A 17,556-nucleotide genomic window follows, 5' to 3' on the forward strand; every position below is an offset into this window, starting at 1 on the left:
TTATACGATTTTCATTATTTTTTCCAATGTGGTAAGGGAAAATTAAATTTGTTCCTATTTATTTTTAACTATATTTTTTTCCTCTTCATGGTTCAAGCACTTGAGAGACTCATTGTTTTGCCTTCATATTTTCGTAACACCCTTTCCATCCCCTCATAGTTCCCACTCTACCTCTCTCTTCAACCTCCACCTAAATGTATTTTCTTTGTTTGTTTAAAATGGATATCAAAACATTCCTTTATAAACACTACTTGTTTATGATGAATACCAAAATCATGAGGTATTGTAGATATCCTAATTTGTCTAGGGTTGTAATTGGCTTTTGTTAAAAAATATAAAAAAAAGAAAGAAAAATTAGGAAAAGTTTGGGGTGGTTGAGTTGGTATGATATTATTTCTTTGGGATTATAAAATTTGGGTTAAAATCAGAGTTGAAGTTAGAATTGAAGTGAAATTAAAATCTTTTCTAGTTTAGGGTTCTCATAATTTAAACCCTATAAATATGAACTTCGATTCAACGAAAAAAAAAAAGAAAAAATGAGTAGAGATATACAAAGCAAAAAAAGGGAGAGAGAGAGTAAAAAAAAATTAGGAGTTTTTTTTTTAATAGAGTTTTTTCTTGTGTTTTGGGTTTAGATAATTAGGATTTTCTTTTGAAAATTTTGTGTTAGAGAAAGTAGTTGAGAAGAAACACAAAAAGGAGATATTCAACAAAAGGTTTTGGCAACAAAATATTTTAGGGTTTTGGAGAAATAAGAAAGAAGACAAGGTAAGTGCTATTTTTTTCTTCAATATTTGTATATTTATTTATGTTACTTAGTAAATTCTCTTTTTTTATTTAAAATAAATTTTTATAATAAATTTTCAGCCTTACCAATATATTGGAGGGCTCAAATTTGTTAAAATAATTGTTTAAATAAAATGCCTTACCAACATATTAGAAGGCAATAAGATCTTTGAAATAAGGTTTTATTAACATATTGGAAAACCTTATTAATTTATGAAAAACAAATTTTAAAAAAAAGTTTTAATAAAGTCTTATCAATATATTGGAGAGCAATTTGATTTTTTTTTTTAAGATAAGGTTTTACCAACATATTGGAGAACCTTATAATTGTTAAATAAACATTAATTTTTTGAAAAGAAATAATTGCCATAAAATCCTACCAATATATCGAAGGATAATTTCTACCAAAAAATCTTACTAACATATCGGAGGATTTTTCTAAAAATAAAGAGTTTTTTTTATCCATAAAAATTAGATTTTACAAAAATGAATCCGACAATGGAACATCTTTAAAGTGTGACAAATAGTCTCCTTGAATACTCCTTAGCTGAGGGGATGTTCTTGAATTATTACCAAAATATTTGAATAATTTAGGGATAATTTTTTATATTAAATTATTTGGTGGGATAACACGAAATTAACTGGTACCATCATTTGGATAGGGGATGTGGGGGTGCTATAATAGGGATATAATTGAGCGAATATGATCCAATACAGTATTAAGTTAAAGCTTGAGTTCGACTTAAAATTTTTAACTTAAAACTCAACTTGAGCTCGATCGAGTTCATTTTTTTTTTTTTAACTTGAGCTCGACTTGAGATAAAAATCAAGCCACTCGAACTCGCTCGATTCGGCTTGATTAACTTGTAAAAATAAGCTCGATTTTTATACTCTATAAAAATTTGATTATTTGTAATTGAGCTCGAACTTGAGTTTGAGATATTTTATTAATTAAAATAATTAAAATATAGTAAAATATAAAAGCTTAATTAGGCTCGCGAACTACTCAAGTCGAATATAAAAATGCTCAAATTCTGCCCAATCGATAAGTCGAGCTATTTGAACTTGAGCTTGACTCAATAATAATCGAGTCAAATTTTGCTTTTATTTGAGTCAAACTTAAATAACTCGCGAGTACTAATGTATCATTTCTACCCTTATTCTATAATCTTTCTCACATGTAACCGTACACCTAAACCTAATTTTGGTTTCTTAGATATGAATCAATTAGGTGGTCAATCACACCTTAATAAAAGATTGATGGCAACTTCTTCGGTTGTATCTAGCTATGGATTTACGAATTTATACGTTATGACAAACATGTTATGATAGATGCAACAGGCGAATTCTTGGTTAGGCCTTTACTTGTGATTGTTGCAAGTTTCGGTTAGATCCATCTTATGTTGAGCAATAACTACCTTGAAACACATTTTTTCCATTTCGAACACCAACTTTCTTTGTACTTAGGGTTGGCAATGGGTCGGGTTGGGATGAATTTTTGCTCACCTTAAACCTTCCCTGAAATTTTTTTATTATTTTTTATACCCGAATCTGACCCAATCCGACAGTATATAAACCATACCCGACCTGAAATTAATAAAATATTATTTTTTTAAATATAAATATATAATTATATAATTATATATAAAATAAAAAATAATTTTTAATATAATATCAGGTCGAGTTTGCCTAAAACCAAAACCTAACCCGACCCTAATTTTTTGCTAATAATACCAAACTCGAAACCCGATTTTCAAAAAAAAAAAATTGATCTTATGAGATTGGGTCGGGTTGAAACCCATCGGGCTCGAGTTGGGCTGCCAACCCTATTTGTACTATCCCAAGTTTGATGGTTACAATTTCATTTATGATAAATGTTTTGCTTTTTTGTTGTAGTTTTAACCCTGATCTTATATGTGCGTCTTTAACTAATGGTCAAAACCTCAATAGACCAAAAGTTTTAAAGGCTTAGACAAAATGATTAAGTATTTCTGCCAAATGCATTCCTTGACCCTTTTCAACTATAGCATGGTCATGAAGGAGTATGAGTATTGCTGTAATTGATATGAAAAGCCTCTATCAAGACTGTCTTATAGTTGTCGTCAATGTCTTGTTATGTTTTTTGTACATCAATCATGCTTGATTAAGATACCAAACAAAATCCTACAACACCCTTTCCATCCCTCACACCCTTTTTGGATACATGACAGCTACAATTTCAATGTCAATTGCAATGCTTTTAACTTAAAATTTGGCTACAGTGAAAACATCTACATTTTTCATATGTGCAGTTTTCATCTTCATGTTCTTTACAATAAACTCAAACCCTCCCTAAAACATGAATGCCACAAGCATGACCTTATTTATTTCCAAAGCACATATAAAAAAATTAAGTTCAAATGCAACAAGTGTTCATATTTTTTTACCAAGCATGTTGAGGGGAGCATTTTATACCATTGTGTGGAATGCAATTTCAATATTCATTTCGACTATTTAATACTTTCTACTTTTATACATAAGTATCATAAACTTTTTCTCATAGCTATTAAATCATTTCAAGAAGATGATTACAAAAAATACTATTGTGATATTTGTAAAGAAAAATGAAATCCAAATCATCATGTTTATTGTTGTAAAGAATGTTTAGTTATTACTCATATTGATGTACACTTGAAAAGGTAAGCACACTAATTACTCTTTTTTAAGGTAATTTAACTATATGATATACTAAACGTTTGCATATAGAGGGAAAATAAAAAGAAAAATTGAACTTAAAAGTGTTACGCTCAATGTTCTTAGTCACTGGACATAAAATTTAACTATGGACCGCATTTTGGCTTGGAGCATGAAGGAACAAAAATAGAGGCGAAGCCAAATGTGCAAGCAGAGGCCATATTCCCCAAAAAATTTTTCACCTCTCTTATGCTACAGTGCCTAGTCCCACCAAAGTACTACTTTGGCCCCTTTCCCTTTTGAAAATACTATTTAGCACCCTTTTTACCCAATTCCTACATTTGCCCTTGAACACAACAGGGTGATACAACATCATAAACCCATGCTTAGGTAGGTGAATCAACATGAGAAGTAATTATTATGAGTTATATCATATTATTTTTTTGGGTGAATTCTCTTAATTGTGTCTATTTTGGTTTGTCTAAATATTGAATATTTTAATCATTAATAATCCTAGACCTCCAAATAGGTACAAATGTAACAAATGTTCATATTTTTTTGCCAGAAATATGAAATGGCGCACTTTCTATTGTAGTATGCTAAGCAATTTCAACCTTCATTTTAACTATTTAATACCATCTATTTTTATATATAAATACCATAGACATTCTCTCACAATTATGAATTCATTTTAAGAAGATGATATCAAAATATATTATTGTGATATTTGAGAGAAACAAAGAAATCCAAAACATCCATTTCATTATTGTAAAGAATGCACATAAGTTGCTCATGTTGAATGCATACTTGACAAGGTAAATGCATTATTACTCAAACTGTAAACACCTTTCATTGAAAAACTTTCATTTTTGTAATTTCTAAAATGAGTTATCCACAACATTGAAAAAAATTAAGTCATTTAAATTTTCAATTTTTTTAATAGGTTGAAAAATTCAATTTCAATTTTATTTTTAATGATTATGAAACATGTACCTTGGTAAAAAAAGTTCTATCCTCAATTCTCCAGTGCATTGATATAAAATTGGACTATGGATTGCATTATGAGTAGAAAGAAACATAGCAGAGTGGTGTAGCATTTCAAGCTTCTAGGCTAATTGAGATTGAAAGACATAATTGTCATAAAGATTCTGGGACAACCAGACGTAAAGAATTTTAGAGTCGAAAAAAAAAAGGAGTCTTCACCAATCTTTTTTAGGGTATGATTGGCCACCCAAAAGTTTATCTTTTTAAGTAAACTATAAAAATGCGTTTAAAGTTTATCAAAAAAATAAATTTTGATTTACAAAAATCAGGTTTTGAATTTGGGAGTCAGTTACGTGTGGGGAAGGATTAGCACCCCTACAATGCCCATAAATTGGTACCAATTAATCATGTGCTATTTTTGATGTTGGATGAAACGGTTTTGATTTAAAATTTAATAATAATCCCCTTTTATTATTTTAAAAAAAGAAAATTAATTTATCAAAATTCTTTATTTAGGAGTATTGATGAAATCTTTAAGTTAAAGAATTATCTTAAAATTCTCTAACTTCTAGGCAAAACTTTAAAGATAATGTTTTTAATTGATATTTACCATGACAACCCTTGAAAATGAAAACAACATTTTTTGGGAAAGATAATTATTGATAACTTTCTAACATCTAGGTTGAGTACCAAGAATTGTTTCCCTCGAGATGTTATTTTTATTTTATTTTATAACTTCGTATTTTTAAAATAAAAATATTTGTGCAAAAAAAGTAAATGAGGGTATTATCAGATAGCAAGTAAAAATTAAAGATAAAGAAATGCAAACGAGTGTAAACAATAACAAATAAATACCTGTAAGCCAATAAGCGTTGTGTATGATGATGAAATGCAAATTTGAAATTAGATTCTTAAATATAATGAGACAACATTGACTCTTCAATATCTAGGTAGAGCTTAGGTGTGACTATTCATATTTAAGATCCTATTTTATTATTATATTATATTTATTCCATTATTAAAGCAAATTAAGGACTCGCATTAAAAACTTAATGAAATAAAGTTTCTTAAATACCCCATCATCTAGGCGGCATTTGAGAATAAATTATTTTAAGTGGGATTTTTGCATGTATCCTTAGAGTTTCAGAATGGTTTGAACATAGGTATGGGATGAGTTTTAAAAGTTTGGTAACTTTTGGGTGATGATTCAGGATTGCGTACCAAATTTAGGGTTTTAGGTTTTGAATTTTAGGAAATAAAGTTTTAAGTTTTGGATTTTGGATTTTAGAGTTTTGGTTTGCGTTTTAAGGCTTTGAGGGTTTGGTTTTTAGGGTTTAAAGAAAACGAAAACATCTCTAAAAATCTCCAATATCTAATTAGCTTTTCAAAGCAAGTTCGATTTTAGAATTTTTAAAAATTAATTAAATTTTTTCATATATTTCTTTTTTATGAAAAATTATTATTATTATTATTATTATTATTATTATTATTATTATTATTGTTATTATTATTATTAATTTTAATATTGTTTTATTATTTATTACTTTTTTATACTTTTTAAAATTTTTTTTATAATTTCCCAATATTTGGGTGAAATTATTATTTAAAACACAATTATATTCCCTCCAACATTTAGGTAGGAAAATTTTTTTTATAATTCTAATTTATAAGCATTTTATATATTTATTATTATTATTATTATTATTATTTATTTTATAAGGTTTATTTTTAAAATTAGAAAATTATCAAAAATTTTAGCTTTATACTCATTGTTTATTTTTGTCTTTATTATTTATTATTATAAAACAACAAAAATTTATTTTAGCAAATTTAAACATTTTGATATGCATAAATAATAATAATAATCTTTAAAATAAGAAAAATATTTAAAAATATTTTAAAAAAAAAAACATGAATCAGATTGGTTAATGGTCCAATCAATGCCAGTTCGTTCAGTTCATGGTTGACCTGGTTGAACCAGCTGAGGGGTGGTTTGACGAACGGTTTAGTTGAACCAGTTTAGAGCTAGCTAAAGGACGTGTCACCAGGTCAGGCCGTGCGGATCCCTAGTTGGGTCCGGGTTCACGCACGAATCCTTCTTGGCCTTAAACGTCATCATTTTGGGCTTTACTCTTCTATATAAAACCAAAATTTTTTTTAACTCATTTTATCCTTTATGCTAAAAAGAAAATTTAGAGCTCTAAATAGAACTCAACGGGTTATGCCAGTGTCTCACCTCCGGTCATGGTGCTGTGGTGCCGTGGTGCCGATTGTTGTCTAGTATCATCACCGGTGGTCATCGCCAATGGTTGAAAAGTGCCAAAAACTTTCAAAAATTCTCCTTAATGAACTCTTTCCATATCTAGTATTCTTTTTGGCAAGAATAGTCTTGGTCGACGTAGATCAGGGTTTAAAGCTTCAATTTTTCCTTTCTTTTTTTTTTTAAAACCATAACTGATAATGTAGCTTGGTGCTGGGTTCCTTTCTATGGGAAGGGCTATTTTTTTTTGTTTTGTTTTTTTATGGATTTTTGATTGTTTCGTGGTGGGTGCTGGGTCTTTAGGTATGGTTAAGATCGATGGTGCCTGGTGAAAGGTCTTATGGGGTGTTTGGAGATTGGGACTTTAAAAGTTGGGGCATGTGAAGGGCTAGGTCATTTGGGTGTGAGAGGTTGGGTTTTTTTTTTTTTTTTTGGGCATTGGAGAGCTTACGATTTTTGGGTGTCCCAAAGTTGGGGGTTTCTCCTTTTGGTCCAGGGATGGAGCTAGGTGTTTTAAATGGCTGGGTGTTTAGGAGATGGGTGGAGTAGGTAGTGGCTGGTGAGGGTTCTAGCAGTGCAGGGTATGACCAAGGACTGGCTTAGAAGAGTGGGTATGATGGGGGCTAGGAATGGTGGTGGCGGAAGTAGGTGGATAGGATGGTGTCGTACACGGCAGCATCCCTATCCCTGTCCCATCTTTTTCTTTTTTTCTTTTCTTTTCTTTTTTTTTAAACAATATTAAACCAATATTAATATTTTATTATTAATTTTTTTTCTATTACTATTTTTTTCTGTTATAATTATTAATAATTTTAATATAAATAAATAAAAACAACAAACGTGATTTAAAGCTTCGATAGACACAAACAAAATTCAATGTCTACAATAATTACTCCATTTCATTCATCTATGCGTAATCTAGTCCTTGAGAATTTTATGCCCACTTACAAAAACATAAAATGTAGCCATGCATGCCACTCAAAAACCTCAGGTCCAGCCTATTATTGATTTCAATGTCGACTTTATCTTCATGAATCTTGCCTTGGAAAAGTACCATGAGAGATTAACCTTCCATTCCACCCACTCCACGCCCTAGCTCTACACTTATATATCTTGGGGGAATTAATTGTAGATAGCGACTATCTTGCCTGCAAATACCCAATCTTTGAAAAGTGCTGCTATAGTTGCTATGCAATATCTACCTCAATTTCTCATGTGCTAATTCCTTAAAGTGTCCTCTAAGATCAAAGTCTCACTCCCACAATTTCACCTTTTTCAAATGGATAAACTTATATTCTCCTATGTAAGTAAATTTTTTTTTTTTTGTCTTATCTATAACAAATGTTATAAATTTTTGGGAGAAAAGTCTATGCACCATTGCATTGAGTGTGATCTAAATTTTTATTTGAAATGTGTCAATGTTCTATATAAAGTTAATTTCAGATGTCACAGTTATCCTCTTGTTCTTAATGATCTTTTGTGAATGATGATTCAAGAGAATATTATTGCAACGTATGTGAAGAAAAAAAAAGATGCCAGAGAAGATGTCTAGGATTGTAAAAAATGTCACGAACTACTTGTTGCTCACACAAAATGTGTGGTTAAAGATAATATGTTAGCTTGTGGCTTGAAAATTTATCATGCACTTAATTGGTACTTGCAGATATTGGTGATGTACTGATTTGGTGCAAATCTATGTTTTAGCAACTTTCGATGCATAGTTCGATTCACATGCACCAAATTAATCACTTATTTGTTATGTATTTTTGTTAAACATAAATTTGTTAAATGATTTACAGCCTATTTAAGCTGATTATTGAAAGATTTTAATAATGCATGTGTTTTTGGACCAATTTTATAGTACTTGAGATATGAATGTTATAAAAAAGAAGAAAGTGTAGCAGCGAAAAAGGCTAGGAATGGAAGTTGGGGATCTGTTCGAATCATGCAGCTGCTCTTTCGTGCAATCAGTAGTAGCATAATATCAAGAGCGAGAGAGCTGGATATCTTTTTGCCAACAAGAAGAGAATGACAAAAACAAACGCTAAATGCTTACGATCACAATAACAAAGGCAAATTTTCAATTTAACAATTAACTCTTGAGTGTTTTCTGAATTAAAGTTATTATTTTTAATTTGATTTAATTTAAAATTAAACATTTTTAGATATGTTCAAATAAAAACTTCTTAATGGGAGTGTTGTACATGCGCCGTTAAGTCCAACATCAACCGTTAAGTTTTTTATCAATGAAATACTAATTTCTTCATAATTTCAGCTAAAAAAGAAAAAGTAAACTATACCTAAGTATTAAAAAAAAAAACCAAACAAAATCAAATTAGTTCTTCAAGCATTTCCTCAAAATTAGTCAACTTTTGCAGTTATTTTTCTTCTAAACTCACAATTTTGGTGACATCTTGATGATATTATTAAGAGAACAAAGGCAAACAAAGCTAAAGTTTTGGTCAGAAAGATTTCTTGTAATCAGTAGTCAAGGAGAAGGATTGGGAGAAAGAATTCGACAGCTACAAAACCTAGCAAATTTTAACAATCAAGGAACTAAATAGCAATCTATAGAAAACAAATGGAGTCACAAACACATAATCATCTAGTGGCAAATACAATCAGCAATTACCCAAAAGCAAACAATATAAGAAGAATCAAAACAAGACAATCACAATAATACAATAACACAATCATACTTAGAAAGCATTCAAAGCAAAAAAAAAAAAAAAAAAACTACCAAGTGAGTTTTTGTTGAGGGTTTGGAGCATAGTGGGTTTACTTCTAAGTTTATGTCAAAGAGGTGAAAATGGAAATTTTCTAGTATTTTTAGTTTGTTTCGACAGTGGTAAGTGGTGGAGATAGTGGCGGCATTATTTGATTTTTGGTTTAGATTTAAGTGATCCTGGAGAGTTTTTGTAGAATTTAATCCAACTAAAGGAGAGGGGAGACTAAAGAGAACAATTTTTTTTTTTTGTTTGTGCCACTGGTCACCGGCGATAAGAGGTGATGTATGCCAACTGACACGATGGAGTCTAGTTGGTTTCTGGGTTGAGGTAATTGAGGTTCTTCATTTTCTTTGAGGTTAAAGAGAAGTTAAAGAATTTCATTTTAGAGAGAGAAAAATATAAAAATGAGGTCTTAAAGAATTTCTTTTTGCTTGTATATTTCTTACCAAATGGTGAGTTTAGAATGTATCATAGCCATTATTTAAATTGCAAAATAACAACCGCAATGCCTGCCACAAAGCCATTATTTGAATCCTTATTAACAAATAAGTAGAGCATATTATTTCGTTGTACTTGAATTGAAGTTGTAATTTGGTTGAGATTTTATGACTTGGTTAAGTCAATTCCGTGTTCTATAAGGACTCAATTTTGGACAATGTTGCATAATCCTACTTCAAACACTAATCCTTTTACATGAGAGATGCCTTCCTATTGTTGCAACATGTATTATATCAAATAATTTATTCAAAGCAGTTGGTTTGAGACCTTCAACGTGGTTCCAAACTCATCATTCATGACTCGTGAGAATTCTTGAATCAATTTTCTTCATTTTTTTAACAAAGAAAACAATTTTTTGGGTAAAGAAAAATGCTTCTTTTCCCCACATCTTTTCACATATAATAGTAATTAAACCAGTTTCCTTCCCCCCTAGCTCTTGTTAGAACAAATTTATGAATAAACCCGTGTAAAGTAGAAACTACAGGCACGTTGGAATGGAGATTAATTTCATATTAGGTACCTAATATCAGTACCAAACCTGTCTTAAACAATTTCTGGTGACCATTTAAAACAAAGGGAGGAAATGGTCTTAGAAGTAGCAGTCTTATGTACCTTTACTTGCCACGGGAAAGATTTGTTGTGCTTTATCTGGATTGTTGGCGGCTTAATGTCAATATTGTCACCTACCAATCTTTTATCAACTTTTCTTTATTTTTCTTTGATCAAGTAGGGCAAGAAATCTGACAATTTTCTTTTACCAATGTACTTTGCTGATTACTTCATTGCACACTTAAAGAACCAAGTTTCCTTTCAAAGTTCTCAAGCCTGTGTTTGATATTCAATATTTATATTCAATTTAGAAGAGTTCCAACAGATTCACCCACAATTCTCAGATTATATTGCTTCCAGAATCTTTTCTAAACTATTCCGGTCATGCCAACTAAACGGTGGAAATGATCAAACAAACGTTTCAGTAAAGCAAGATTAAGTAATCTTGCAAAAAAATCAATGCTTTCAATGTAATACGCATTAATGTCATATCTTAAGTATCTATGAACATGTCAGAATAGACTTTTCAAACTGAGATTTTTCAGAGATAAAACAGAAGCTCCAAGCTTAACATAAATTTATTGTATTTGTGCTCCGTGAAACATACTTTTTGGACATCAATTGATCAAGTTCTACGTAAAATTAGTTGGCCTGTTGCATCAAAATAATAAAGAATAAGTGAACATGTAGAGAAAAAATTCGCCACCAAGAGAAACAAGTCTTTCCATGATCATTAATTAGTATTATATTGAGAAATTAGCATGATGAGATGAAAATAATATGCAATTTTAAGATGATTTACTGTTAAATAAATAACAATATTCAACTTGGATGGTGAAAAGTCAGGAATATGATATATGTTTTTAGACTGAATCATGACTACTTCCAAGACCAATTTTCAGTACTTTAAGCATATAATAACTGCGTAGAATGAGTAAAACAAAGAAGGATAAAAGAGTGGAATTATTTGAAAATAATTCTTCTTGAAAAGTCTTTACCTGCTAGTTAAGAAAAATAGTGACCAGGTCATTGGTTTCCATCTATAAATAGGTCTGTCTGTCGTGCAAAGTTTTTCACTCTTCACCGAAGAAATATTAAACAACCAACTAATTTTGGAGTAAACATTGCCATTTTGCTGGTATATCATAATGAAAGGAAGTAACTCTTTCCTTGTTGCTTTTACCCTCTTGGTCTTTGCTTGCTCATTAGCCTCAGCCTTTGACCCTGATCCTCTCCAGGACTTTTGTGTGGCTCTCAAGGACACCGAGAATGGTGGTACGTAGGCATTCAATTTATGTTTTCAGGTTTTTTTCATGATCATGAAGCTAATAATGGCAGTTCTGAGGAACACTCAGCTTGGGAGCAATATTTTAATAAAATAACATTGCTAAAAGTTACTCTACCTTTGCATGGGATGATATATATCAACTAACATTTCTTTCGTGCAGTGTTTATAAATGGGAAGTTCTGCAAGGACCCAAAGCTCGCAGTAGCAGATGACTTCTTCTTTTCTGGCCTCAACAAGCCAGGAAACACATCAAATCTAGTTGGATCAAATGTCACTACTGTCAATGTTGACCAAATACCAGGACTTAACACTCTTGGCATATCTTTGGCAAGACTTGACTTTGCACCTTATGGTGGTCTTAACCCTCCTCACATTCACCCCCGAGGAACTGAGATCCTAGTTGTTGTAGAGGGCACACTTTATGTTGGCTTTGTTACATCCAACCCAGATAACCGTCTCTTCACTAAAATCCTTAATCCTGGAGATGTTTTTGTTTTCCCAATTGGTTTGATTCACTTCCAGTTCAATATAGGGCAAACTAAGGCGGTTGCATTTGCTGGTCTCAGCAGCCAAAATGCTGGGGTTATCACTATTGCTAATGCAGTCTTTGGCTCAAACCCACCAATCAATCCGGATGTTCTCACAAAGGCTTTCCAGTTGGACAAGAATGTGGTTACCTATCTTCAGTCCCGGTTCTGGTCAGACTAAAAAGTAACTTAAGAGCCAAAATAAAACCTCAGCAGTTTGTTGTTTGTTTTGAATAATGTTTTCATACTTTTTCCTCATTAAAGTCGTATTATTATTCTTAGTATCATACAATAAACAGGTTGGTTGGTAATGTACCTTCCCAGAGTCCAGTCTCCTCTCTCCTTGTGATCATTCTGTATGTGCAAATTGGAATATACAGTGCAATTTTCACTCTCTCTCCTTCTCTTGTGCGAACATGTATGCTTATATGTGTATGCAAGGTCCAAAGCAGGACATCATTCTCACTCAAATGTGCAGAAATTGTACACAACTGCTTCATTTATGCTGCTTTTAGAAAACAGATCAAGTAACTTTCAAGCATTAAACCTTTTGTTCATTTGCAAGTCTCAAAACATATAGCAAAAATAAGAGGTTAATTATCAAATGGTATCTAAGGTAAGCAATGAATAGTGACAAACAATGCCCAAAGAGGTGGAGATTTGGACAACTTGATTGTTTATGATTATAATCTCACAAATCAGTTTATACAGCATATAAAGACTTGAGATGAATTTTCTGATTTTTGGGGTTAGGTTAATTTCATATTCAATACTCCAGACACTGCCTTCCCCTGCAAGGTAAACACAAAATCTAAAATGATAATTCTGAAGGTGGAATTCTGTTAAATAGGTTTGCATGCAAGCCATGATTTTCAACTTAATTATAAAGCCATGCCAGTATGGTAATGCAAGCTATACCAGAAATTTATATTTGAACGAGAAGCGGCACAAGAAACGTGCCCAGGGCAGTTCAATGTTAAGACAGAGTCAAATGGCAAAGATTTTCAGCAAGGACTATTGTCTAACTTTATTTTTAGGGTTAAATATAAAACTGTTCTCTAAATTATATACTTTCTTTCAGTTTTATATATAAAGAAATAAAATTTTTAGTTTAGTGCTCTAACTTTCATTCCATCTTCTACTTTCGCACCTAAGATTAAAATCGTTAGAAAATATGATTACGTAGCATTAATATCAAATAAGTAGTTAATACATGTCAAAAGTCTAGTTAGCATTATATCATCAATTGTCACATTTACATTGAAAAGAATTTTAGAAATTTCAAAAAAATTTCTACAAAATAATTTTAAAAAAATCTGAATTATTTTAAAAAATTATAAAAAAATAAAAAAGCTGAAAATTTTTTTAAAATATGAAAACTTAAAAATTCAAAAAATCTAAAAATTTTTAAAAAAAATCTGAAAAATTAAAAAAAGTTTGAAAATTTCAAAAAAAAAAAGAAAACTTTAATAAGAATAAAATTTTCTTAAAATTAACAAAAATCACAAAAGCTTAAAAAATTGAAAATAATAAAAATCTAAATTTTTTTGAAAAAATCATAAAATTTTTACAAAATTGTAAAAAAAATTTCTTTTTTTTTTCGAATGTTATAATTTTAAAATTTATATGTTGTAGAATTATTTAGAATTATTTTACAATGTTTATTAAAATTTTTAGGATTTTTATTTTTAATTTTCCAAATTTTTTTTAAAATTTAAGAATTTTTTTATAAATTTTCTGATTTAAAAAATAGATTTCTTTTATTTTAAATTTTTTATGTTTTTGTAAATTTTTTAGTTTTACTGAATTTTTAAAATTTTTTTTTTTAAAAAAATTTTCAGATTTTTTTTATTTTTTATTAAAAATTTGAGATTATTTTGATTTTGTTAATTTAATAATTTTTAATTTTTATAATTTCTAAAACTATTTGATATTTTTAATTTTTATATCTTTTAAAAAAAATTTTGAAAAACTTTTAAAACTTTTAAAAATTTTAATTTTTTTTTTAATTTTCTATAAATGTTGATGCGGCAATTGATAATGCTATATTATCTAGATTTTTTTGACATATATCAATATTTTATTAATTATTTATGTCAAATTAACAAATCGAGTAAAGAAATTGGTTCAAAGTAATAGATAATGAAATCAAAATTTGAGTATCAATTGATAATTTTATTTTTTTAAGTGCTAACTGACAAATAAATATGTAACACATAGATTATTTTTATATTTAATCCTAATTTTTAATTGTAACTTACATGACCAGGAGTAGGGCACGCAGCCTTAGTTAGCAATCTTGGATTTATGCTAAAGTCGACAAAATGGTTTCATTTGGAACAAAAGACATAATTTAATGACATAAATGACTACTTCCATAACAAAACTATGTGTTGATGTAAGCATAGGGATCAGGAATTCGCTGAGTAGACATGGGTAGTGGTTGAAGAACATGTCATGGGAAATTTAGAAGGAAAAAAGATCGAAGCAGACTTGGTAAATCTTTCTTTTGCTTGTTGAAAATCAGAAATTATAGACTTGTTCAAAGGCTCCAATTAATCTATAAATAGGCATGTTCTGAGGCAAAGTTTCTCATCCCTTCCAAAGCAATCAAACTTACAAGATTTTAAGCTAGAAATTACATTATCACAATGAAAGGTGCTCATTTCCTTTTAGCAATTTCTCTCTTGGCTCTGGCTTCCTCATTTGCCTATGCATCTGATCCTAGCCCTCTCCAGGATTTCTGCGTCGCCATCAATGACACCAAGGATGGTGGTATGTTCTATTTTTCTCTGTTATTCTTAAACTTACTTCAAATATGTGCCTAAAACAAAGCAACTTAGTAGGAAGCAAAATTTCTGGGCAGAAAAACTATCTAAAACAATCTATAAGCGTTGCATGGAATAATGAAAATAACATATTTTTGCTCTTCATATATGCAGTGTTTGTTAATGGGAAGTTCTGCAAGGATCCAAAGCTTGCCAAAGCAGAAGACTTCTTCTTTTCAGGGCTCAACATCCCAAGAAACACATCAAATCCAGTGGGATCAACTGTGACTCCAGTCAATGTTGCCCAAATACTAGGACTTAACACTCTTGGCATCTCATTGGCTCGACTTGACTTTGCACCCGACGGTGGCCTAAACCCCCCTCACACTCACCCTCGTGCCACGGAAATTCTAGTCGTTGTGGAGGGCACACTTTACGTTGGCTTTGTTACATCCAACCCAGATAATCGTCTCATCACCAAAGTCCTATACCCTGGAGATGTGTTTGTTTTCCCTATTGGCCTCATTCACTTCCAGTTCAATGTGGGGAAAACCAATGCTGTTGCCTTTGCTGCTTTTGGCAGCCAGAATCCTGGTGTCATTACAATAGCCAATGCAGTGTTTGGAGCAAACCCACCCATTAATCCCGATGTTCTTGTCAAGGCCTTCCAATTGGACAAGAACGTGGTGAAAAATCTTCGGTCCAAATTCTGGTGGGCTAACAATTAAGGAGAGGATTTATTTAATCATACTTGAATTGGTGGATAATGTTTGACCTGTTTGCCTCATTATAGTAACGATTTATATTTTGCAAAAGAAAAAAAATAAATGCTTATGCAAGCCTCTTTGTCAAGTATTGGATATTAATATTATTAATTATTATTATATTACTTTTACTAAATGGTTTGTTTTCAAATTTTTAGTATATTTATAGCTTTGCGTATGCAAAATAATTAAAAATTAAAGACTGAAACGACAAGAAAAGAAAATTAATTGTAATAAATATTTGAAACTATTGGAGGCTGTTGTCTTAATTGGTTGAAAACTTTGACTTATTTTATACAAAATATATGGCGGTGTTTTTTTTTTTTTTTTCATTCATGCAAAATAGTTATTTTCGTAATTAATGTTACTTGTCTCTCTTCTTTTATGACATCATAATAATATATTTGTATGAATTTAATGAGATCTTCTAATCATTCATGAAGTAATGCTTTTTTGAGCAACCCATGTAAGCCAACTATTAATCTAATGACATTCATGGATTGATCAATCAATTTATAAATAAAATTTTTGAACCAATAAATTATTTCAATGTTAGGAGAAATTGAAAAAAAAAAGTAAAACAACTTTTTTTAAAAAAATTTTTAAGATCTTTTTTTTTTAAATGACAAGAAAATTGTTCATCCTTGAGTAAAAAAGATAGTGAATCTTGAATTATTGATTCGAGGCAAAAAATAAAGAAAAAAGAAGCAAAGTCATTAAAAGAAAATTTCCTTTAATGTTCTCATCACATAGTTAAACAATTCCATACTTTAAATCGAGGAAAAACAAATGTTTTTGTTTTTTCTTTGAGGAAGGGAAAAAGCAATTGCTATTGTTTCTTGGTGAGTCACTTTAATCATTAACCCAAGATTCTAGTATTTTATATATCACAGCAAGAAATGTTGTATATGAATCTCTCCTTCACAATTGCAAAATCATTGTTTTGCAATTTTGAAAGTTAATTTTTTCTTCAACCATAGAAAATGAATAAACTTATTCGATTTTAATTATTCTTTTCAATGAAGGAAAGGATAGTAAATTTTGTTCATGTTTATTTTTAGCTATATTCTTTTCCTTTCCATGGTTGAAGCACTTGGGAGACTCATTATTTTGCCTTCATATTTTCATAACACCCTTTCCTATCCCTCATGGCTCCTTTTCTCCTTTTCTCTTTGATGTCCTTATAAGTGTATTTATTAACTTTTTTGTTTATTTGAAATGGACATCAAACTTTTCTTTCATGAACACTACTTGTTCTACGATGAATAACAAAATCATAAGGCATGTTGTGATAGATGCAATTGACGAATTGATGGTTGGGCCTTTACATCCAACATACGCTAAGCAATAGCTGCCTCAAAACATTTCATATCCTCTCTAGTCCAAACACCAACTTTCTTTGTATTGTCTTAAGTTTGACGATTGGAATTTCATTTGAGATAAATGTTTCACTCTTTCTCATTGCTACAAATAGTATTGCATACATCGTAGTTTCAACCTTGATCTCTTATGTGCTTCTTCAACTAATGGTCAAAACTTTAAGAGACCAAAAACTCTAAAGGCTTAGGCAAAATGATTAAGCATTTTAGCCATATGCATTACTTGACCATTTTCAATTATAGCATGGTCATTAAAGAGTATGAGTATTGCTACAATTAGTGTAAAAAGTTTTTGTTACGACTATCCTATGATTGTTGTCAATGCCTTGTTAAGTCTTTTGTACATGAATT

At 30.3% G+C, this 17,556-nt stretch overlaps 2 protein-coding genes across 2 annotated transcripts; both read left to right on the plus strand.

Moving 5' to 3' along the window:
* Positions 1–11,491: 11,491 nt before the first annotated feature.
* On the plus strand, positions 11,492–12,692 carry LOC149518214 (germin-like protein subfamily 1 member 14). Its single transcript, XM_089764367.1, has 2 exons — positions 11,492–11,754; positions 11,928–12,692. Exons 1-2 carry the CDS (start codon positions 11,628–11,630, stop codon positions 12,473–12,475), a joined length of 675 nt encoding a protein of 224 aa, XP_089620493.1. The 5' UTR covers positions 11,492–11,627; the 3' UTR covers positions 12,476–12,692.
* Positions 12,693–14,696: 2,004 nt separating this feature from the next.
* LOC149518215 (germin-like protein subfamily 1 member 13) lies at positions 14,697–15,897 on the plus strand. Its single transcript, XM_089764368.1, has 2 exons — positions 14,697–15,069; positions 15,237–15,897. Exons 1-2 carry the CDS (start codon positions 14,946–14,948, stop codon positions 15,788–15,790), a joined length of 678 nt encoding a protein of 225 aa, XP_089620494.1. The 5' UTR covers positions 14,697–14,945; the 3' UTR covers positions 15,791–15,897.
* Positions 15,898–17,556: the final 1,659 nt, after the last annotated feature.

This window comes from Durio zibethinus, chromosome 7, assembly GCF_047325235.1.
Source record: "Durio zibethinus cultivar Kanyao isolate XHJ-2024 chromosome 7, ASM4732523v1, whole genome shotgun sequence".
NCBI classification, from domain to species: domain Eukaryota; kingdom Viridiplantae; phylum Streptophyta; class Magnoliopsida; order Malvales; family Malvaceae; genus Durio; species Durio zibethinus.

Coding starts and splice junctions, on each gene's coding strand:
- LOC149518214 (XM_089764367.1), top strand. CDS start 11,628: ATGAAAGGAAGTAACTCTTTCCTTGTTGCTTTTACCCTCTTGGTCTTT. Junction 11,755..11,927: donor CAAGGACACCGAGAATGGTG/GTACGTAGGCAT, acceptor TCTTTCGTGCAG/TGTTTATAAATGGGAAGTTC.
- LOC149518215 (XM_089764368.1), top strand. CDS start 14,946: ATGAAAGGTGCTCATTTCCTTTTAGCAATTTCTCTCTTGGCTCTGGCT. Junction 15,070..15,236: donor CAATGACACCAAGGATGGTG/GTATGTTCTATT, acceptor TCATATATGCAG/TGTTTGTTAATGGGAAGTTC.